Source organism: Anolis sagrei, chromosome 2, assembly GCF_037176765.1.
Source record: "Anolis sagrei isolate rAnoSag1 chromosome 2, rAnoSag1.mat, whole genome shotgun sequence".
Lineage (NCBI taxonomy): Eukaryota > Metazoa > Chordata > Lepidosauria > Squamata > Dactyloidae > Anolis > Anolis sagrei.
Genome location: NC_090022.1, coordinates 43,730,963 through 43,754,805, shown reverse-complemented (window position 1 = coordinate 43,754,805; position 23,843 = coordinate 43,730,963). Strand labels below are relative to the sequence as shown.

The window sequence follows — 23,843 nt, the reverse complement described above, 5'->3', positions numbered from 1 at the left end:
ATTAGGCTGCATGGCCACTATGTGCAAATTCCAATGCCTAGTGGCCTTGAAACATTGGTTAGGATCCAACAAGTGACTTTTGGTGCACATGTTTATTGTACCTGGCTGAATGAATAAATTGATTACTAAAAGAGACTAGCTTTGCAAGCCCTAAATGGTTTAGGTCCAGGCTATTTGCATCTGCCTATATAGACCATCCCGTGCACTGCGGGATGGAGGAGGCGCTGCTCTTGGTCCCATTCCTTTCTCAAGCATGGCTGGTGGGAACAAGAGAGGGGGCCTTCACTGTGATCGCTCCCCGTCTCTGGAACTCCTTCGCCAAAGAAATAAAAATGCCCCCACCCTCCTCTCATTTAAAAAATTCCTGAAGACGCACCTTTGCACTTTGGCATATGGAGAAGAGGAGAACTAGGATACTTTAGATCAATTGGAATGTTTTAATGTTTTAATTTTTATGTTTCATGTTTAAATGTCCTCTTGTCTTATGGTGAATTGTCCTATTGAATTTATGCTTAGTTATATGCTGTTTGATTTATGATTTGGTTTATGTATGTAAGGCATTGAATTTTGCCATTATTTTTTGTAAACTGCTTTGAGTATCCCCCCCCCCCAGGGGTGCTAAAGCAGTGTATAAATACTTTAAATAAATAAATAAATAAATAATAACTGTGAAAATCTCCATGTCTTTCATTCTGACATGTAAGAAAAAATAAATTCAACAGTTTTCTCCTCAATATGCGAGAATATGATGGTATGTGCGATTTTCGATGACTGTTTGGATTTCACGACTGTTGCTTACAGTTATAATTTGTGGGAAATAATAATAGTGGTAGTAATAATAATAATAATAATAATAATTTCTTACCCACCTCTCCACATGGCTCGAGGTGATTACATAGTTAAACACATAATCATTGTAAAGATTCTATAAATACCTATATTAAAATGTATTCCCATAGAAATACCTATTAAAATATTAGATGGGTTTTAAATTCTGACAGCTCATTTTGGCAGGTTGTTGCGTAGTCTTGGGATTGTTGACAAAAAGGTCTTCTGGGTGATGGTTGCCAATATGGTTCTGGCAAGCTGGAGTAGCGGCCCGCCAGAGGACCTAAGTATGTGGACAGGATTGCATGGAAAAGGGGGATCCTGTATGTAACATGGACCCAAAACATGTAGTGATTTGCACACTGTTCCTTCGGCAAAATAATATTCTGAGCAAAAGTAAGACCCCCTTCCCCTCCCCAAGAAAGTGCCTTTTCTGCAAAATGTTCAGTTCCTTTAAAAATGTTGTTTTTTGCAATGAGATCAAAAATTAAAAATCCTGCATATAATCAATGGGTTATAAGGTGAATAAATCCCATATCCCCAGAAATTCTGACACAGATAATATCAAATATATAAATAGTCACACACATCATAACACTTTACATAAATAATGTAAAAAAAAACCAAATCAAATGGCATTCTTAAAGATAGGAGAAAGTTTGCAAACATTTGAAATCATGTTCCCCCTCTTATGGAATAACCACTATTTCCTGAGTAACATTCTCAAAGGTTGTGGCTATGGGACAGGAGAGGAAGGCTGGGGGATTGTAAAAGATTAAAACCCCTGGGTCTAGCCACAACCTTATATGGATCACAGCTACAACCCAAATAGAGTGTTTTTTTTTTTTACTTATTACTAAGCAAGGTATAATATATCTCCAACTTACACTGTATTTCTTTCAATTGCCATTTTCATAATCCCCTCTTGAAATTTAATTCACTTTACTACTGAGATTACATGAACATGACTGCTGGCAAGATAAAATTATTCTGACATTATAAATATAAGACTAATCAGCAGAAGGGAAAAATCATAAACTATATCAGGCACTCAGTTTTCCTCAAAAATGTCACTGTTGTTAATGTGATTTAGCATCAAACACTTTATAGAAAGTTGATGACTACTTTTAAAGTCATGTGTCTTTAAAATCTATCCCTCATCAGTTATTGTTGCAATTCAATATCAGATTAAATTGATTTCCATATAGAAAAGCAATCATTTTAAGATGCCAAAAAGGATCAGATGGATGAAAAATGCAGAGAGGAGGGGGAGAGAGATTTAGCTGCTCCCCTGTGCACATCTGGGTTTGTTGGCACTTGAATAACCTCTTCATAGGTTTATCACAGGGGATTTAACCCAAGCCCTTAAGAACCAAAACACATGCTTCTATCTTTTGAGCTATAGGAAAATCTCTATTAACTGGCAGCTATAGAAGTTTGCCTCCTACCATTTCAGCCAAGCATCCATGAAAGGATGACAGGATACAGTTAAGCCTGTCTGGAGACAGATTTCATCCACAGCTCTCTAGTGCAGAGTTCTACATATGTGGTACAAGCTGCTGCGAAAAATATTATTCACACACCCTGCTGTGCTGGAAATATCTCACCAGCTGACCATTGTGGTGCCCAGTATAGCACAAGGCTTAAATACCATGCCTGGCATCTACAATGGAAAGCAACTAGTGGAGGACCTTGATATAAAGCATAAATAGTCGTCAGACATGGTTAGATCCAACTTCCAGTATTCGTCATCTTTGACTACAATGATGAGGTCTCCTGGAAGTTTCAGGCCAACCACATTTGGAGGAACACATAGATTTCTATATTGAGTCAAAGCCCAGGGAGTGATCCGAGGTAGGTTGATATACACTTGCATTTAAACGGACTTTAATTTCTCAATTTAGTGAAATTGGTAGCTGAGAACGTACACTGGAATGCACTTAAGAGAGCTTTAGCAGGGATCCTTTGTGCAGACAAGGGGCTCAAAACATAGCAATTATTTTTTAAAATGTATATTACTTTACAGCAGATATAATGTAGTGATGGGTAGAATAGGCAATCTCTATCTAAAGCAAGTCTTCATATAGCAAGGAAATACACAGAGTTTCTCTGGGCAGTTTCTTCATGTAACACATCACATATGAAATGAGGGTGCTAATTGCTTCATATGGGAAGTGGAACTTTTAGGAAACAGGTTATGATATAAATGTAATGAGTCAATTACTTTGAAACATTGTGAAATTAAAGTATGAACCAACTTCAAAATTTCATGCTAGGACTGGGGAGAATTTGAAACCGCCAGTCAGCTGTGATGCTCACTGCATGACCTTGTGTAGGGAAGTGAAAACTCTGTCTCTGTCACTGCATTTCTTTGAATCTCACCTACATTTTCTTCTCACCATTTGATCAGATTATGATACTTTGTGCTTTCTTCCTGCATGGAAATGTATGTCAGATTTCCCCCACCCCCACCCACCCCTAATATAGACATTCAAGATGAACTGAACCACCTAAACTGGGCTCTACAGGCCAATGGATACTCCACCTCAGACATCAGAAGAGCTGCAAGACCGAGAACAAACCACGAGAGTACAGACAAAGATCCACCCAGAGGAAAAGTGTTCTTGCCATACATCAAGGGAACCACTGACCGCATAGGGAAGCTGATGAGGAAACACAACATACAAGCTATCTACAGACCCTCCAAGAAAATCCAACAAATGCTACGTTCAGCAAAGGACAAAAGGGATCCTCTCACTTCTGCAGGAGTCTACCATATACCATGCAGATGTGGACAAGTCTACATAGGGACCACCAAACGCAGCGCCCAAACACGAATCAAGGAACATGAAAGGCACTGCAGACTACTTCAACCAGAGAAGTCAGCCATAGCAGAGCACCTGATGAACCAACATGGACACAGCATATTATTTGAGAACACAGAAATGCTGGACCACTCTAACAACCACCATGTCAGACTACACAGAGAAGCCATTGAAATCCACAAACATGTGGACAATTTCAACAGAAAGGAGGAAACCATGAAAATGAACATTTTTTTTTAAAAAAAACCCCTCTAAAATTACAACAGCAAAACAATAGAGAGAAAACAATCAAGCACATCTAATGCCCCAGGCACCAACAAGCCACACCAAACAACTACCAGGCCATCAAATGCTAATCAAGGTGGTCAGTTGAAACATTCACACCTAGCTCCAGCAGACAAGAGTTCGTTGTCCTATCCTGGTCATTCCACAGATATATAAACCAATTTTCCTAGTTCCAACAGACCTCCCTACCTCTGAGGATGCTTGCCATAGATGCAGGTGAAACATCAGGTGAAAAAGCCTCCAGAACATGGCCATATAGCCCGAAAAAAAACCTACAACAACCCAGTGATTCTGGCCATTCGACAATACATAGACATTTTTTTTCCAATTTGTAAAAAATATGCTTTGGGATATGCAGTTTCTCTTTAAAATGTATACATATATTTGTATATTTTTATTTCTCCAGATCACATCAGAAGTCCTCTGTCCATGCAATTTTAAGGGACTTGTATTGTCGAAGGACTTGGTTTCACAATGAGCTCAAAGAAGTTTGAAAAAGATTTCTCAGTGCTTTCCTTAGGATTTCATAGTTTTCATTCCTAACTTTTGGATTACTAATTAGCTCTACGTGGGGCTATTTTAAAAAAAAATCAGAAAAAAATCTTATTAGTGTTATTCTATATCTTTGTAGTGTAATACAACAACATGTTAGTGGTTTCATTACAGGGGAAATTGACAAAATATGACCGTGGGTTCCCTGGACCATCCATCTCCAGACCCTTGTCAAAGGTAAGTTCCACTCTACTAGAATCTGTCAGGAGCAGCAGTTTGCCCTCTAAATTGGTTTTAACCCCAAACACCACTGTTTTCAAACCAGAGTTTTGGGGGGAAGGAAAAGGACTTCTATTATTTTCTGCATGGTCCTGTCTGTAATCCAAGGACCTTATCACACACACTGCGGGAATTGCCGAGAATTGCTGCTGGAATTGCCGCCACCGATTGCAGTGATTCTGGCAGCGCCTGCCCAGATGGTGTGGAGACCTGTTGCCCCATGCCTCACACTGTCCCAGCTTCACCTCTAACTCATCACATGGGGGAAGCCTCTTTAAGCTGGTTTGACTCATTGATTTCTATTGAAAGACAGAAAGCTTTTTTTTGATGGAGGTGGGTTTTTTTTTTTTTTACTTTTGCCACAGAGCTATCCCAGATATACTTTTGTTGTGTGTGTTGGGAGCTGGTAAGCTCCATTGCACAAGTACAAAAAAACCCTGCTGCTGCCGAAAATAAGCCAGTGTGAAGAGGTCCCAAGATAGACATTGTAGTACAGTGGTTTGATTGGGAATCTGGGAGGACAGGGTTCAAATTAAACATAGATGTTGACAGTGGCAAACCCTCTCTGAGTAAATAAATCCTAGCTGACTTGAAGGCAAACAACAACAACAAAAACAACAACTGCCTTTTATTGTGCCTATTCTTTTGGGGAAGCATTTTCCTGCTTTTTTTAGTTAGAACATCATTATTATGACTTTGCTTCCCAGCTTTTGCCTTGCACTTTGCCTCGAAGAAGCTTGGCAACTCCCATGTTTAGAAGTTCATTCCTGACTACCCAGAGTGTCTTGTGACTTTGCTAAAGGCAGGGCAAAGTCAGTTTGAACTTCTATTCTCTGCAATACTCAACAGAGCTGCTGTGCATTATGAAGACAGCCGACAGTCAAGTCACAGTGAGTATGAGGGTTTTGGTTAATATTGACAAACCGCCAGTCTTGTTACAAGACACGGTAATGTGAAGTCAGTTTTTACCTAGAAAGAAGTCCTAACTATAGAAGCAGAAGCTATGGGATATATTTTCCCAATGCATCCCACATTCCCATTTGCTGAGCATAACAAATACTTTACCATTAAGTAAAGTATCAGTAATAAATATTTACAGGAGACATATTAGCAGTAATTTCATTTCCAAAAGTGAATGTGGTAATCCATGTTCCCTTTGCTTCTATATCCTTTATTACTCTTTTGGAAGAGCAGCAACCTACTTGAAATGTACTGATATGCAGATTAGAAGCTCAGCTTGTATTTGTTGTTGGTCTCACCATCTAAGAATAATATCAAAGCACAGACACCACCTGCAGTTCGGCCAGGCACCCTCTGGTTTGCCAAAGGCGTCTCAGCAGCTCTGTTTCACTAAGAAGATTTGGTTCAAACCATATCTCAGACAGAACTATTATACTTTCTGACATCTCAGCATGGGTAATCAAATATGCATGTGCATTTCCAATATGCATAAAGCACAAATGAAGACAATAAAGTACCTTTCACAATCAGGTTCCCAGAGTTCCTTGCAACTCCAAATTGATTCATTGCTATGCAAGTGTATACACCCGCATCTGATTTTGTAACATTATATATTTTCAGACTGCCATCATCCAAAATGCAGAATCTGAAGTAGGGTGAGGGAAAAAAACACACATACATGACAGTCAGTTATTGATAGAACATTACTATGAACAGTAAGGGCAGTAACAATGATGTGATGTTACTTGCAATATTTGGACATTTATCATAGCTGCCACTGATTATTGCAAATTGAGCACATTCCAGCTAAATTTTCATCTCAGTCTCTCAGGGATCATTACATTAGATGTAAATTAGACACACCAGAATTGAATAATAAACCATTTGCACTGCTAATCTGCATCATTCTTTGGTCAACATCAGATACTGGAGGGGAAGAATGAATCCATAATATGAAATCTAATTGTGTTGTTTTTCTTCACAGGGTGAAATATGTTCTTGATCCCAGATGGTAAGCTGTTTGCAATATGAAGTATGAGACCTATGCAATTTTCAACAGTGTAACTAAAAGTTATTAGTCATCTACGTAGCTGCCTAAAATCAATGAAAGCTGGACAAAGTTATTTCAAGGTCTTAGATATGTTGCCATAATCTGAAATAACCTTGTAAATTCTTGGGTTTGATAAAAACTCAGAATATATGAGGACTCACGTACAATAGTCCTTTCACAGGAAGGTGCAATTTCTGAAAGAATAAAGCAGACTTTTATTTGAAAGGAAGCTTCTGTCTAAAAATCTCCTTTTTCCAGTTTTAAAAGCTAAAAAGAATTCTAATGTCTAAATCTTTCCATGTTAATCTATATTCTGAAATTGGATTATATGGCAGTGTGGATGGCAGTGTAGATGGGGCTGAGATATCCAATTCTTCGACTCCTCTATGGAATCTTTAATAATAATTCACGTCTCAGTACTTCATGTTTCCTGACCAATCAGAACTACTAATAATATAAAGTGGGGAAACAAAATGCAAAATATCCTGGATTCTTCACACAACACGATTATAATACAGATTGATCCCTTAACTGGAATTCTGAAATCCAAAATCCAAAAAATGTCCATAGGGAGTAGTTGAGATTTCACCACCTTTGCTTTCTGATGGTTTAGTGGACACAACCTTTGTTTTATATACGAAGCTATGAAATTTATTTGGAATGGAATTACCTCAATGCTATAAGTATAAAGTATATATTAAAATTAAAAAATCATGTTTCAACTTGGATCTCACCTCCAAGATATATCAATATGTTGGCATATGCCAACATGGGTATTACAAAATTTGAATAAAAACCCAACATATAAAACATTTCTGATTTCAAGAATGTTAAGTAAGAAATGCCTAACCTGTACAGAGCTATAATCCACTTTAATTACAATTGCTGTGTTTTATGAAATGTTGGCGCATCAGAATTCTTTTGATGAGAATTCTCAATACTCCTCTCTCAAATGAAAATCCCATGATTCCAGAGGAGGTTGCCATAGCAATTAATGTGGAATCATAGGAATATATGGTAAAACACCTTTAATCCCAATTTTCAGTGAAAAGAAGCATAAATTATCATCATCATTATCACCATCTTCATTACCATCATCATCACTTGTGTAGTGTGAAAGGGCTTCCTGATAACAATTATTCTGTCTGTGTGTGTGTGTTTGTGGAGGGGACCGACAGCACCATCGTGCTTTTGGCAGTAATCTTGTGCACACCACACTCTCATTTTGGCAGAAATGCTATCTTGCTAACATTGAAAACATTTCATTTCATTCCCTGCAATGTTAATCCTGTAACAACCATCACAATGCGGTATTCAAATCAAACACAAATATTTACTGCTTTATACACATGCACTCAGGCCCTCATTACAGTGCCATCCTTTTACATGACTGCAGTTCTAAAGTGGGAGATAGTAGATACAAGAGCTAAAAAAATAAAAGAGTCCAGAACACATTTTCCTGAAGAGAAAAACGGATAATTACCCATTGTATGTGGAAGAGCAAACTATGATTTGAGTGGAGACAGAAACAGAGAACTGGAGTTAATTATCACAGGCTGTGTTCAACCAATTGTTAAACACAAGAGGATTCTCACACCTGTGTGTTAGAGGTGATCAGATGTCAGTACTTTTTTAAAATAAAAAAATCCCTAACTCCAAGGGATTTGTTTAGACTGATGGCATTTCCCCCCTGCTTGTTTGTTCCCTCTGCTGAATCAGTTGGCTGCTTCAGTACATCTGCTTTGTGTGTCTGCCTTGACTCAAGTTGAAAATCTATACTGTCACCACTTGAGCTTTAATAAATTTGTATACAAGAGGATTGTTGAAAAGGGAGGAAGACTGACACAAAAGTATTCATTTTTCTAGTGAATCTAGAAGGTATTTTCCTGAGATATATAAATGATTTGTACAGCACAAGAGATATATTAGAGCCAGTGTGGCATAGTAGTTTGAGCATCAGATTATCACTCCAGTGAGCAGAGTTTTTACCTCTATTCATTGCTTCAACTCTCTTCAAGAGGAAAAAGTTAGCATATTAATATAAACAACAAAAATAACAAAATTTTAAATTCCTGCTGATTTCATGAAACCCACTTGGTGTCCCTTGACAAATGACACTCTCTCACCTTCCAGGGAAGGGGAGGACAAGCCACTTCTGAACAAATCTCACCAGGAAAATCCCATGATAGAGTCACCATATGTCAAAAATGACTTAAAGGTGAACAACAACAACAATTCATCATAAATATACTACTTCAGTTTTGAGTATGGTATAAAATTTATTAGGGGTGTGCAAAATTCTGGAGGTCAGTTTGGATTTTGGAGAATTTCAGTGATTTGGCAGCTGAACTGCTGAAATATGAACTGGGAAGGACCCATCTGAAGCCTTAACAGAATGAAACATGACCCACTGAATCCTTCTACTAAATTTGAGAAATATTTGCTGATTGTTTAATGTAAGAGATTGAAGCCTTTCAGAATAACAAACAATCTAAACAACGAGAGTATTGTTATTTTATGATAATAGTACTACACCGGGGTGGGGACTGGTGTAAAGATGATTGACAAGAGCAGCTGCACACAGTTTTTTCCTTGTTAGTCTAGTCATAGCCAATCAGAAGAAGAAAGTGGATCATATGGCTTTTGGCCAAGATGGTCTATGTAAAGCCCATGCAGAGTGCCTCCATTCTGTGCCATGGTGGTGTGTTGGGGAGAGACATGTAACTCCATTCACTTTTCTTCTCTTACTTCTGTTACTGTGCAGTGCTGCTGCTTGGGATTTAGAGTGCTGGCACTAGATTTTTGATTTTTTTTTAAAAAAAAATAGTTTTGATATCATTTTTGTTGTTTTATTCCAACTATTATTTTGCAAATTCTGCTAGGGAGGTGTGGGTGGGAGTATGTTGTGGGGGGGGGGATGACTGTGAGTTGAAAGGACATTTTCAGTGTTTTTATTTTTAGCACCAGCAGTCTACCCCCCACCCCCCCCCCCACCCCTACCCCTAAAAATATGATGGAAAGATGAATCTTGCCAGTTTCCCCATTGGCTCAAATGGACCAAATCTACCCTAAATGGAAACAGAACTCTGGACTCCGAATTAGGAATCTGAACAGCCCCATCCCAATATCCCTGAATCTTCCTGAAAGCTAATAGGAAATTTGAATTGAAAATATAATGGATTTCTGTTATTTTGCACACCCCTAAAATGTTTTGAGGCCTATAAACTTACAATTCTGTTTCTGTACAATTCTACTTCCATGAAAATCAATTATGAAAACATGGAATTTCTCCCCCTTGTATGTGCCTTCTTATTTTGTCTCCCTGACATTAGTCCTCAAAAGCAAAACACTGATTTTATTATAAAACATTTATTTTTCATTTTACTGGTTGTAGAGTACTGTATTGTGCAGCCCTTTCTAGTTTGCTTTGTATACCTGTCCTTTGCTTATACATTTTGCATTACTTCAAGCACTCGTTGAGTGAAGGTCAAGCCGCAGTAACCTCCCCTAAAGGATGTATAGTTCACCAAAGGCTCTGAAACAAATATATGATTTTCCCCCCATTTTCTAAAATTACAAACCCTTTCTGAAGGTTCAGAGTCACATATGTTCAAGGCATCAGAAGAATGAGAATGAACCAGCAGCAGGTATAACCTCCTAAAATTGTATCATATCTAACCCTTCAATAAATTGTTTCAGCATTATGATTTTGTGTAACTTGTATCTTTTAACTGTACACTGTATCTATTTTATATATACACTGTAGGTGAACTGCTTTATTAAATTGTATAAAGCATAGCCTAGGGACAGCTACCCTCCATGACCCTGCTAAGAAGAGAAAGGTGGGACAAATCCCTCTGGACTTTTCCCAAGTCAGATAATCAACGGTTTCATTGTTTATATGTAAAGATAGACAATCTCCTGTGCCAGATAGATTAGCTTGTGTGATTACCCTGAAGCTGTGGGCCTGTTGCCTGCATGGAAACAGAGACTTAAAAATATGTGCATTCATTAACTCTTTTATTTGACAATTCAGCCCTTGACTGCCCAAGATGGCACCATTGTTTCCTGAGCTCTGTAACATTTTTTGGCATGGAGCCAGACAGTTGAGCTAATCAAAAGTTCATCAACATATCACTAGCATTGTCTTCTCCCAGTTCATGCCCTCCCAGGGGCCATCCTAACAGCTGATTGGTCCTTTGCCTGACCAATCCCCAGTCATCTTTTTCCCCATCAAGGGACTCCCTGCCTGTCAACCATGACATCAGCAGGGCCTACGGCAATTCCGGGCATGGATCCTAGCCAGCCTCTTTTCTGGTCAATCAGAAAAGGGAGTGGGAGGCTTGAATGCCTGTCAGAACTGTCTTGTGTTTCTCTGTATTCTCATGCTTGTACATTTTAAAGCAAATTGCTTGTACTTACATCTGTTTTGGCCAAATCACAATAAACCTCTGTGGCTTGATGAGTTGTTTCTCTGTCCTGGCCTTCTAGTTTTAACATGTGCTTGCTGGGCACAGATCCTCTTATCCGTAGTCCTAGCTAAATCACTACACAGGGTCAATTTAGAAGTGTTCTAAATGGAAAGCATGAATTATTTTGCATTAGTAGTGTCATGACCTAAATTCAAGTGCTGTTTTCAACTAGAGTAGCCCCATGGCAACAGTGGTATTTACATAATAGATATATATCCTTCAGCAGTTGTCATAATGGGACTCTCTCTTCTAGTATGTAGTAGCGACTGGATCCAGCCCATCAAATTCTTTTGAATGGCTGAAATTGATTGTGAATAGTTCTAACATCATTGTAATAAAATTCATATTTCTTTAAACAGGTCTGACTGACCTAGTCAATCATACAGGATATTTAACAATGTTTGAGTCTTTGATATGTTTTTTCTTTCTTTTGTGGAATATCTGGGTGGTGAGCTGTATTCATTTTACAGTGCTGTGGGGAAAAATGCTTATGTTCTTCTGATAGCTCTGGGACAAAAAGTTCACTTGACTACATATGGGACAGGATTTCAGAATAATAATCTTATTTTAGAGATGGACGAGACATGTCCAGCTGCCCTGTTTGTTCAACAAACGTAAACAGCAAATGAATTTCTGCACAACATGAAACCTATAAAGCTATTTGCTATGAATGGCAGGCAGTATCAGGGATAATGAAATAGTTTCTCTCACACACACAAATTTTTAAATCTCATTTTTTTTTATAAATAAGGAATTTTGTTTTGATTCATGTGGAAATGAAATTAAATGACACTGCACTTATTTCTATTAAGATCTTGGTGGAATCATCATGCATGTAATATAGGTTTCACTGTAAAATGCTCATCTCATATGCTGACATTCAGTGTAATAGAAGAAAAGAAACATGATTTTCACAGTCACAAGAAGCTTAGTGACACATTGCATGAAAAGCAGGACATGAAGGTCTCACAGTGCTATCAGCCACCTCGCATTTCCAGATAAGAATGGCCATGCTCTTTGAGGAAAAATATACCTTTTAATTGGCATCCCTGAACTGTGCATCAAGCCATCTAGATACAGATCTCTTCCCTTTTTGGCATTATCCAGCGACAAGAACAGATTAAGAGGCATTAAAGTACTGTTTGAAAATCTGGTATTGTTTTTCTTGTTGGCCTGTCTACCATTTAAATACTTGAAGTAACAGAACATAAATATTTTATCTCTAGGGGTTCACAAAAATGTTTTATAAAGATATTATGGAAAATTTCCTTCCTTCCTTCCTTCCTTCCTTCCTTCCTTCCTTCCTTCCTTCCTTCTTCCTTCCAGTTGATGATGAAGAAGAAGAGAAGGAAGAGGAAGCAAAATTATCATGTTCAAAATTCTACAAATTGTTCTGAATTTACTTTTCAAAGAGAACAAAGAATAAATGAACAAACATATATAGTAATATATGTTACATATATAGTAATATTAATATTAATTCGTTAATTCAAAGGAGTGACACAAAATAAAGGCATAGTTCTACTGGATCTCACTACTTTCATTAGAATTCTCAAGTCACTGGATGGCCATCTGTCAGGGGTGCTTTGAATGCATTTTGGCATCACTTTAACTGTCATGGTTGTAGTTGTTAAAAGTATTTAGCTTTCCCTGCCAAACAGTGGTAGCTCCACACCAAAGTAAAACTCCCATGATTTTATAGTCTTGAGACATGGCAAAGTGAGATCAAACTTATTTAATTCAATAGTGTAGATGTACCTTGAAAAACATTATGGGACAGGTTTTAAAGAAAGCTGAACTGGAAGAGACTGGTTTTTTTAAAAATCCGGATGTTTCATCTGAACTTTTTCATGGCATTTTATAATCAACCATGGCATCATTGTATTTTCCCTTCTAGGAGGGGGCCTGAAAGCATTGCTTTACAATAGCTCTGGTTCTTCTCCTTCCAAACTATCTGTAGAAATTTTCAGTAACTGCAGTTGGTAATGTGCTAAAAGAGAATAATGAAGTTGAAATGTTATCTACATAACTTAGAGGTATTACTAGTTAGTTGAGCTACATATCAAGAAATAGATATTCAAACAGTAGCTAATTAGCTGGGTCTAATTATTGGATGTAATATTACAATGGCTTCACTAACTTCTGATTCATTTCAGGCATAATTGGAAATGTTGGTTAAAACCTATGTCCTGATTACTTGAAACACAAATGTATGCACTGTAGGACCATGCTGAATATACTTGTTTGGCCACTAATCTTGTTTGATTGTACAAATTGATTTGAATTTCCAGGGACCATTTTTGGATTTCCAGGTTGTTGAAGATAACAGATTTTGAAAAATGCTTGCAGAAGGCAGCATGCTCTTACTCTCAAATACAATCACACTACAGGTGAAAACGTTAGGCAATGCCTTGGAGTAAATCCTACTGCATTTCCTACTGCGTAGACATTCCTGGTACTGCACTGTTAAGGTACTTAGGCAAAATCCCTTGCCTGGCAAACACTTTTTGCTAGTTTGCATAGGATTAAGATCTCATACAGGCATTTCTCAATTAGCAAAGACTCTGACAATAAAAGCTCCTTTTTACAAAGTATTTTCTACCCAACAGGCCTCCTTTTCCTTCTCCTCCTCTGTCTAATTCCAAGGTTCTTGTTTGTTTGTTTGTTTTTTAAGTAGCATTATCACTGGAAGTTAAAGAGGGCTGAAGAAGTGCATACCATGGTGTTAATTTGCAGAAGAAAGTATCTAGTCATCAGGTTTGATCCTGGAAAAAAGGGGATTCTACACTATTTGATCATACTGCAACTATGGGCCCATCTACACATCCCAGAAAACCTGGAAGAAAGTGGGATAAAAGGCACACCAAAAATGCAGCTTAATCATGGGACTACATGAAAAACATGTGATAAAAAGGTTTACATAAAATCCAATATTGGGTGAAAAATGTGTTGCTACAGAGCTCTGTATATCCCCCACAAAAAACACGAATTCCTTCCAATACAGTGGATATAAACAGAAGGAGCCATGGATACAAAGTTTTAAACTTGTGTCTTGTGTTCACTATATTTTAATCTTTGTTCTGGGTATTTTAATATATGTATTTGTAGAAATATGTTTTAATATGTGTATTTTATATCATGCTTATTGTGTTTTAACTGTGTTATAACCCATATCGAGTCATAAGAGGAGGTGGGTAAGAAATAAAATTATTTATTCTTTTATTTATCATCATCATCATCACTACTACTACTATGATTAAATGGAAACACAAGAGAAAAGCAACTCCCATGTGACCTCTCTCAACTATCCCCCCCCCCAAAAAAAAAACCCTATTCTCATTTCCTGTTTATTGCTGAAAGGAAATTGGGCTTGAATTTACACATTGGGCACCAGAATGGCAGGCAAGTGACCCCAAAGTGAGATGGGATTCAAGAGGGTAAGGAGAGAGGATGACAGGAAATATGCATGCATGCACTTTGTTATATTTGCATTAGTGCATTAGTGCTCCAAAGCATTGGGAAAATACTTATGAAGTGCAGCACATCTCATTAAGAAGAAGAAAAAACTTTGTGCAGGTGTCCCATACTTTTTGCAGTTCCCTTCAATCCTCATTAACCAAACCTTTCTAGATGCCATGAGACCATTTCCTGAGACTAACACCTCTGTGTCTGTACTCTCCTTAAAGTACCAGGATTTTTAATTCCCCTTTCTTGCCCTGGATTAAGCAGCTCTGAAAGGGCCCTATGCGTCTTCCCAAAATGTATAAGGGTGTATCTATATTATAGACTGAATGCATTTTGACAACACTTTAACTGCCATGTCTGAAAGCTATGGAATCATAAGAGTTGTAGTTTGCTGAGGCCCTAGCTGTATTTGGCCAGAAAGGCTAAAGACCTTTCAAAACTAGATCTCATGTAATTCCATAGCATTGAGACATGGTAATTAGTACGTTATCCCATGGGGGAGGGGAGCATCATATTACTGTGGTGTTTCCTGTAGTGTTACAAAGAACATGGTTCTTGTTTGTCATTCCTTATCACACATTGTTCTTTCTTGCATTTTCTCCCAAAATTATCCATTTTCAGATTTATCACATGAGAGGGTGAAGTTCCTGCCAACTCAAATTTGTTTCTTTATTTTAAAAACAACCTTGGGTAAAAATCTTTAAGGATACTGGGCTTTTCCCTCCGATCGTGCTGCTCTGGAGTAGGCCCCAGCCATTGTTCTTAAAGATACACCACTCTGGGGATACCAGGTTTTCCCCTCCAATCCTGCTGCTCTGGTGTACACCCAGGGAGTGATCTTAAAGAGATATTCACTGGGGATGCTGGGTTTTTTCCTCCAATCATGCTGCTCTGGAGTAGACCTCAGGCACTGATCTTAAAGGGACACCACTTTGGGAATACTGAGCTTTCCTCCCAATCCCAGTACTCTCCATTTCAGAAGTCTAAAACTTAAAAAGCTAGTTGTACATACAGGAAAAATGAAGATATGACAATATTAATTTTAAAAAGTTACAGTAACATGTCAGGCTCATGAGGCAGGATTTTGGGGGAGAAATTTCAAAACTTAGTAGGAACGCCCCTTAATCTACGTCACTGGAGCAATTCAACACAGCTCCCATCCCATGTGCTTTTTGCTGTTTTTCCCCAGTTATATTCTAATTCCTGAGCTTAGAAGACAATCTCTAATCATCTCCCCCCCCCACATTTCAAGGACTTATAACACACTTTCCTAATGATTTATGATGAGTGTAGACAGGAGACCTTTCATCACGGGAAGGACTCCATCAAATATCATTATATCTTTGTTTTTAAAGTGTCTAGAAAATATTTTTTTTGGGAGGGGGGGAGAGAGATAATGTTTTTAAACTATTGTCAGTCTGCTTCATTTTCACATTGTAAGTGTATCTTTAACTAAATAGCAGCCACCTCTAAGCATTTGTAACAGGGACAAAATGTGAAAACAGGTAAGACTGCCCTCCTAGTGTGTTAACAAGACATAGATCTGTAATTTTGACCACCAAAATTGAAATCATAAGAAAAGAAGAGGCTGATAAAAAAAGAAAAAATCACCCCAGATGCTTTTCAGTAGAAACTTGATCACTAGAAAGCCTGAGGGGATTCAGGGCAGCTTCCAAAACAAGGTAGACATTCAATGTCCCATACAATATAAAATAACAACTTAAATTAACATTTAAATAAAATTAAAAACAGATTTAAAATCCTCAAGAAGCAAATAGACTATGGCCTCATATATTGCTCGTTTAGAATAAAACGTAGCTGAAACATGTCCAGTTGATCTTCTGTTTTGTTATGTAGGAAGTTATCCTTACTCTTTCTGTGATATTTGTGTATGTTTTACAGTAAAAGAAATAAGGCTCATGAACACATCTACTTTACTAACTGGGATATACTTGTAATGATTTATTCATGGGATGAGGGAGAATCATATGATGACTCACCCACATGGCAAAATTATTTCCAGAAAAGGCTATGATGAAAGTTATATTATATGGTTAGGTCTCTTGTACTTTAACCCCAGTATATTCCTAGTATTCTCTAGCTGGGAGTATTTCTTTGGCACACAAAATTCAATAACATTGATTCTAAGGAAGATGAATTCACAGGGGAGAAATGTCTATTACTTGCAGGCAAAAGAGGTCAGAACAGAACTTATATCTTCCATAGATCTTCTAACGTAAATTCACTTTGGAACATTATGCAGAGAAGTTCTATGTTAAAGCCAAAGGTGCAAGATTTCATTATCAAGTTGTTCTACAGCCCATTCTGTCAAATTTAATAGAGTTGAAAAGTCACCCTAATGGAATTTTTTCTTAATTTAGGAAGTCAATCCCACTTAGAAATGGGTTACTGATGCTGGCATGTTCCTTGACCATTAGTTTAGATTTGTTTTTAGCTGCACTCACATCAAGGAATCTCTTTAGTTGATTTGTACGGATCATGTACATTATAGATGGACACTTTTTAGAACACTCTGTATGTAATCAAAATTTGATCAACTTTATGTTAGATAAATAGTACTTCCTTCCCATTTTCTCTATGCACGGGGCCTAAGATGGCTTACATTTTTAATAAGGACAGCTGTAATCCTATTACACACAATTTAGAAAGTAATTAAGTAAGAAATTCTATTAAAATAGCAAAGTCAAAACCCATTTAAAACAATAAAAAGATAAATGCACAGGATACCATATTAAAACACAATATCCTGCTTGAATAAAAGGTCTATTGCCAAGAAGGAAGCAGCAGAAAAGGGTCAATGAAACCTCCTATAGGGAAGGAATTCCATACCATGGTTGTCCTGAGTTTTGAGGTTTGGTGTCATTTGTATGTGGATATCATCCAAACTCTATTATTATTATTATTTTCACCAGAAGATAAGGAAACTATTTTGGTACTAAACCAATGCCTGTTATCAATAATGGACAAGAAGAATGCAGACATGATGGAGGTGCTCCTTGTTACTCAGAAGGCTTATCAGGAAAAGAGGATTTTGCTCCCCCCAAAAGATGTGACTTTGCAGATTGGACATGTTCCTGAATTCAACTCTAAGCCTGGAAGCTCGGGTTTCAGAAGCGGCTACAAGACCTCTTGCCAGATAAAGCTTGTGCGGCTGCTACAGCTTTTCCATAAGGCTTCAGATCTGGCCACAGTGGCACATACCATAGTTGGCCTACTGCCATATGCTCTATGTAGGGCTGATTTTGAAGAGTGTTCAGAAACCTGATAGCTGCAACCAGATTACTAAAATGGCAGGCTACAGGAAAGACAAAACTCTCTAGTTCCAAGTTCACCATCACCAGCTGCTAGTATATTTCCAGACACAAGTCAAAGTGCTAGTTATGACCTAGATCAGGTTCAAGATATTGAGGAAATGTATTTCCCCCTATAAACCACCCCATGCTTTGTGATCTGCTAGGTAGATCCTTTCCTATCCCCTACATAGGAACATCTAGTGGAATCACTAGATAGAGCCTTCTCAGTGGCTGTCTCAGATTCTGGAACCTCCTTCCCAGAGAAGCTAGACTATTACTCCCTCTACTTTATTTTTGAAAGCAAGTAAAGACTTTTATGTTTAGACAGGTGATAGATTATATTTATATAAGATCCATTCTATTATATAGAACCAGTTTCCTTATTGTTATGTCGATGTATTGTGCATTTTAACAATATTTAGTTTTAAACTGTTGGTAATTTAATCTAATATTAACTTTTTTTTACTTTTTGTTTTTAATGATATGGTGCTTTTTTAAAAAAAAGTTGTAAGCTGCTTTGTGTCCAAAACTGAGCAAGAATAGAAAGTGCAACAACAACAACAACTCCTGCTGACCAGGGGAAAGCTATCTCTCATGTCTTTGCCTAGCTTTATGGTGATGAGATTGGAAGAAAGCCCTTCCCTGACGATCTTAAAACTTTGGAAGGCTCATACAGGGAGACACTGTCCTTCAGTGTAGCTGCCTTAATCAGAGCTATAGAGACACTTTTGAAATACTTGTAGAACATTATGACCATGGAGTAAAGTGTCCAGAAGAACTCATTTTCACATGCAACACACACACACACACTTTTAAAACTATTCCTTGCCAGGTGAAACAGCCACAGCTTTGTGTTTTTTAAAAAAACATAGCATTTGCATTTTCAGAACCATATTACACAAACTACAGCTGCCTTGTTGCATGAACGTTTAAACAGCACTGAATTGTTGCCTCTTTTTGAGCACAATTTCTGATTTTCTGTATTTGCTCTTTTTTTCTTTATGTATTTTGCTAAAAAGAAAGGAAATGACTTTTTGCAGAGAAGCAGCTTGTACACACTGTGGAGATAAAAATACACATGCTTGTATAAAAAGGTGTTGCCTTGGTTTAAATAAAAGTCATTTTGATTTGTAGAGTTTAATGTGAAGTTGAAAGGATATTTCAACTTGAAGCTTAATTAAGGAAATGAAAAACCTTGCAGGTATTGTTAATTTCTTGACATGGGGTTATGCCCTGTTGTATAAGACATAGGAGCTTATATGAGCTAATATTTCATGAAGTATGTAGTGTAAGTAATTTTTCCAATGTGACCTTCAAAACCTGATGGAAACATCATTCACTCATGCTCCCATGGCTAGAAGTATTGTCATCCTCCCCATACAACTGATGTCTGTTAAAAGTAAGCTGGGTGGGTGAGTTACTATGGCAACACTTCCAAAACCATGATTGAATATTTTTCTCCTCTATCCCTCCCCGTTTGCCATTCCTGACATGTTTATTCAGTATTTTAATGCAATATGACTTCTTTTTGTAAACCTTTTCAGAAACTGTGAATTTGCTTTAAGAAAAAAATGAAAAAAATGCTGGGAAAGTGGGGTTGTAGTATTTGACTACAACCCCACTTTCCCAGCACAAAATAAAACTGAGTCAGAATTTTGAAAACTGCACAGGAATTTGGGAAACGATGTAACTTGGCTATAAAAACCTATGATTGCAGTCTTTTCGCTACATATAGAACACTCTGTACCTTTCTAGGTAAAAAGGACCTCACATACATTGTTTTTCACAACATACTTGGGAAAATTGCAGGTTTGACATTGAGGTGACCGCCTTTGCCAGTCCAAATGTTAAACAAATCAATTGTTACACTACACGAAAAAATAATCTTGAGCTAACTGGAGCAACAGCTTTCCCCAATTTTACATCTCAAATGTTATGTGGCAGGAAAAAAAGACATGAGTTGAATCCTGCAGCCTTTGACAGGTGCCTCATTTTCTTTTTTGGGAGGAAGCTGTGTAGTTTTCAGTTTCTGTGCTGAAAGCTGTGCAATTTCAGGAAAATTACAGTTTTCTGGATGTGTTTCACAACTATGCCACAAGAAACCCTTCATAGATTTCTGTCGTTGCATGAGAATTTTTTTCCAAAAATGTTCTAAAGCTACAGGACAAAAATCTGCATCATTGTTCTTGCCATCTGTCAGCATATCAGAAAACTTGAGACTTATCACATACACAGAATTTAGACTTATACCAGACTTGGAATTTATGCCAATATACTTTATGCAAAATACTACTGCTATTCCTAATGTGTATGTTCAAAGGGATTAAAAACACACTCTATTTTGGTAAGTTTTTACCTGGAATATGGTGTCGAGTTATATGTACCACATTTCAAAAAAGATTTTGATAAAATAGAATGTGTCCAGGGGAAGTCACCAACATGCCCTATGAGTAGTGGCTTAGGTATCTGAGTATGTTTAGCTTGGAGATGAGGCTTGAGAAAGGATATGATACTAATGTTTAAATATGTGAAATGCTGTCATATTGGAAAAGGAATAAGAATGTTTTCTGCTGCTCCAGAGACTGGAGCAATGAATTTGAACAACAGGGAAAGAGATTCTATCTGACTATTAGGAAGAACTTCCTGACATTAAGAGCTGTTCAACAGTGAAATATGCTGACTTGGTGAATGCTGGAAACTCTCTCTTTGGAGGTCTTAAAATAAAGGATTTATGCTTTGACTGTGTGCTTCTCCATGGCAGAAAGGGGCTCTGATGGTCTCTTCCAGCTCTACTATTCTGTGATTCTGTTTCCCCTTGTTATCAAAGTGGCTTACAAAGTATTAAAAGAAGTTAAATTATTTCAAACAACAAAATAAATAAGATTATATATATCAAACAAGTTTTAAAAGTTTTAAAAACAGATTTAAAAGTATTTAAAACCATGTACAATTCTTTCTAAGGTGAAGTTATAAAGACAAGGTCTTGCTACCCAACTGTTACATTCCTTCATTTGGTAGTGGACACAATTAGAATCATCTTTTCTTTAAACATGTAACTCAACAATACAGTAGAGAATACAAATAATAATATTTTTTCTGCAGCCACCATTAGTCACCATATACTCTAGGCCTGCTGAGAGTTAAGTCTTCTGCTAGTGCAGAATGCAGGGCTCTTGGATCATTACTCTATAGTCCTAGCACTGCAAGGGCTTTCTTTTCGCTTTTCTATATCAGTGAATGGGTTGATTTTGATAAATAGTAGCTATATAGTGCACACAAGATACTATTTCTAATATTTGCCTTACAACTGGCTTATAAATTAGAAGAAAATTCATTTCCTAATTATGCAAAACATAGTGAAATATCACCAACTTATTCAACTCTGTATCTTCTTTATCTACCTATCCCTACTTACATTCTTACCAAAACCAGATCAATTTATTTATTTATTTAGAACATTTATATCCCATCCTTCTCAACATCCAAAGAGGGACTCAGGACAGCTGAGTAATATCAAGAGTAATATTATTTATTATGCCAGTTTGTACAATCCACATCTGCTGGATATGAATGCAGAATTAAGAACTAAATGGCAATCATCAACATAAACCAATATAATGTATTCCCCCAAAGGACCAAAACATATCTAACAGCATGTACTTATAAGAAAATTGTACAAAGAAAATTGAATAAAATTCCAAAATGCCCCCAAACATGTGTTAGTCAGTCAGTGTAAACATACATGTTTACATGTATTTGGTACTACTTTACCAAATACAAGTAAATATGTAACTTACCTCACTGGGTAGATGAGAGAATAGAAAAATCACAGAGGGAGTATGATACCAAACTCTTTGGAGTAAGGATAAAATAAATGTGGCAAACAGATAAGCACAACAAATATTTCTTGTCCATGTTAAGAAGTAAAAAAAATAAACTGAGAGAATTGTCAGGGGTTGAGTTGTTACTTATGTGATAGATTTGGCATCAAGAGTCAATTTTGTGTCTTTGCTCTTCTTTTAGTTTCTATAGTTTCTCTTTCCTACCCTGGTGACACTGGAAAATAATTACATGAATCAAAACACAATTTCTCCCATTTCTTTTCAGTTTTGAGTTAATGCAATCTTTCAGAAATAGCTGGTAATGTAAGGAGGCAGTATGGCATACATTCCTCAGCACTGGGCTACTTTCTGGAATGTTGTTGCTATTAACCTAAGATATCTTTGAAATACCTGGCTTCATATCTCCCTTTTGCTATGAACTTATCCATTAAATTTCCCAAATTGTAAAACTGGATGTTGTTGGTAGGGTTATAATGTATCAGACATATTTATTATGAGAGGATGCACAATAAAGACTTCACAGTATCACAGTAATCCCTCCACATTTGTGATTTTGACTTTTTCAGATTCATGGATTTGACTACACATCTCTCTAGAAGCCTTCATGTTCTCCAGTGTGGAGAAGCTAGAGATTGATAGATGAAACTTTTGTCTATGACTTTTTAGATCCTCTAATGTTGATTCTATGGTCATCTTCCAGCAAATCTTGATATAGAGTCATGCTGAATAATCTAAAAATTCATAGAGAGGTGTTTATTCATATTTTTAAAAAATAAAAGTAATGTCTTTATTCATAGTTTTCATTTTCATTGGGGTCCTGTGAACCTAACCACAGTGAAAGTGGGGTCTAAATATGCAGGTAAAAGAAATCATATATCCATAACATCATTTTCTATAATTAATTAATAGAAATACTATAGATTAAATATTTTCAGCCACAGGAAAGGAGATGATCACACCATCGTCTAACAGCATGTTTAAGCATCACAAACTTGTTCTTGCAGAAAGCTGAAACATACCAGCATAGTATTTCTTCCTATCACACAGTTCCCTGAACAACACTCTCTAAGTACATATTGTGTAATCTGTTTACCACACCATCTCATTGGCAGGTTTTCCTACCATCTAACCATTTGTTTCAAAGAAAATTCCCATTGTCTTTCAAATAGTACACTATTTGTTAACAAACTGTAGGATCAGCCTGAGCTGGCACATGACATTATTTATCATAACTGAGAATCTCTACAGAACCATCCTTATAAAAGTCCAACTATTGTAATTGTCAAATCTTTATGCAACTCATACTTACTTACCCATGTATAAGTCCCCCTGAACTCTGCTTGGTTTATTCTAAGAAGACATATATAAAGTGGCACCACTTGTATATTTACTGTATAGTAGTTGTGAGTGACAGCAGAATTAAGTCAAATGTATGCTCTATGGCTAATTATAACTTTGGTTTTAGTTTTATAATGGCCCTGGAATGCTCTGATTTGTAGTGCATGTAAATGAACCTCCTACCTATTTGCATGACCTAACCTACCTTTTTGCATGATATAAATGGCAGTAAGTAAACTAACTAACTTTTAAAAGCCTTTCATGGTCTGCAAGTAGATATTAATGAATTTTGAAATCAACTCAGCACAATTTCACAGCAAACCTAACATGTACCATCAAAACAAAGGTTAATTTGGATCAAATAAAATTTCCAATTTCTAGTTGAACAGGAATATAAAAGATATTCAGACAAATAATATTAGCAATAATAAGAAATGAGAGAAAATATAGCTTTCTGTTAATTAGAAGTGGAATTTTGTTATTTTCTTAACATACCTTAAGGTGTATAATAGGGTTGGGCGGTTTCATTCGTTAATTTCGTAATTCGTTATTAATTCGTATTTAAATTAGCTTACGATCTGATATTGAGCCATGCAGGAGTAATTAAAAATCGAAACGAATTTTTTCAATTTATTTCGTAATTGTTTCGAAATCGTTTCATAATTGTTTCGTAATTGTTTCGAAATCATTTC

General features: G+C 36.8%; 1 protein-coding gene across 4 annotated transcripts in view; it reads right to left on the bottom strand.

The window, feature by feature from the left end:
- The window catches only part of CNTN6 (contactin 6), a 304,683-nt gene that overhangs the window by 41,661 nt on the left and 239,179 nt on the right, over window positions 1-23,843 (bottom strand). For all 4 annotated transcript variants that reach the window (XM_060766325.2, XM_060766326.2, XM_060766324.2 and 1 more), the window contains one exon: window positions 6,188-6,315. In XM_060766325.2, coding sequence (XP_060622308.2) covers window positions 6,188-6,315 — 128 coding nt within the window. The remainder of the gene's footprint in view (window positions 1-6,187; window positions 6,316-23,843) is intronic.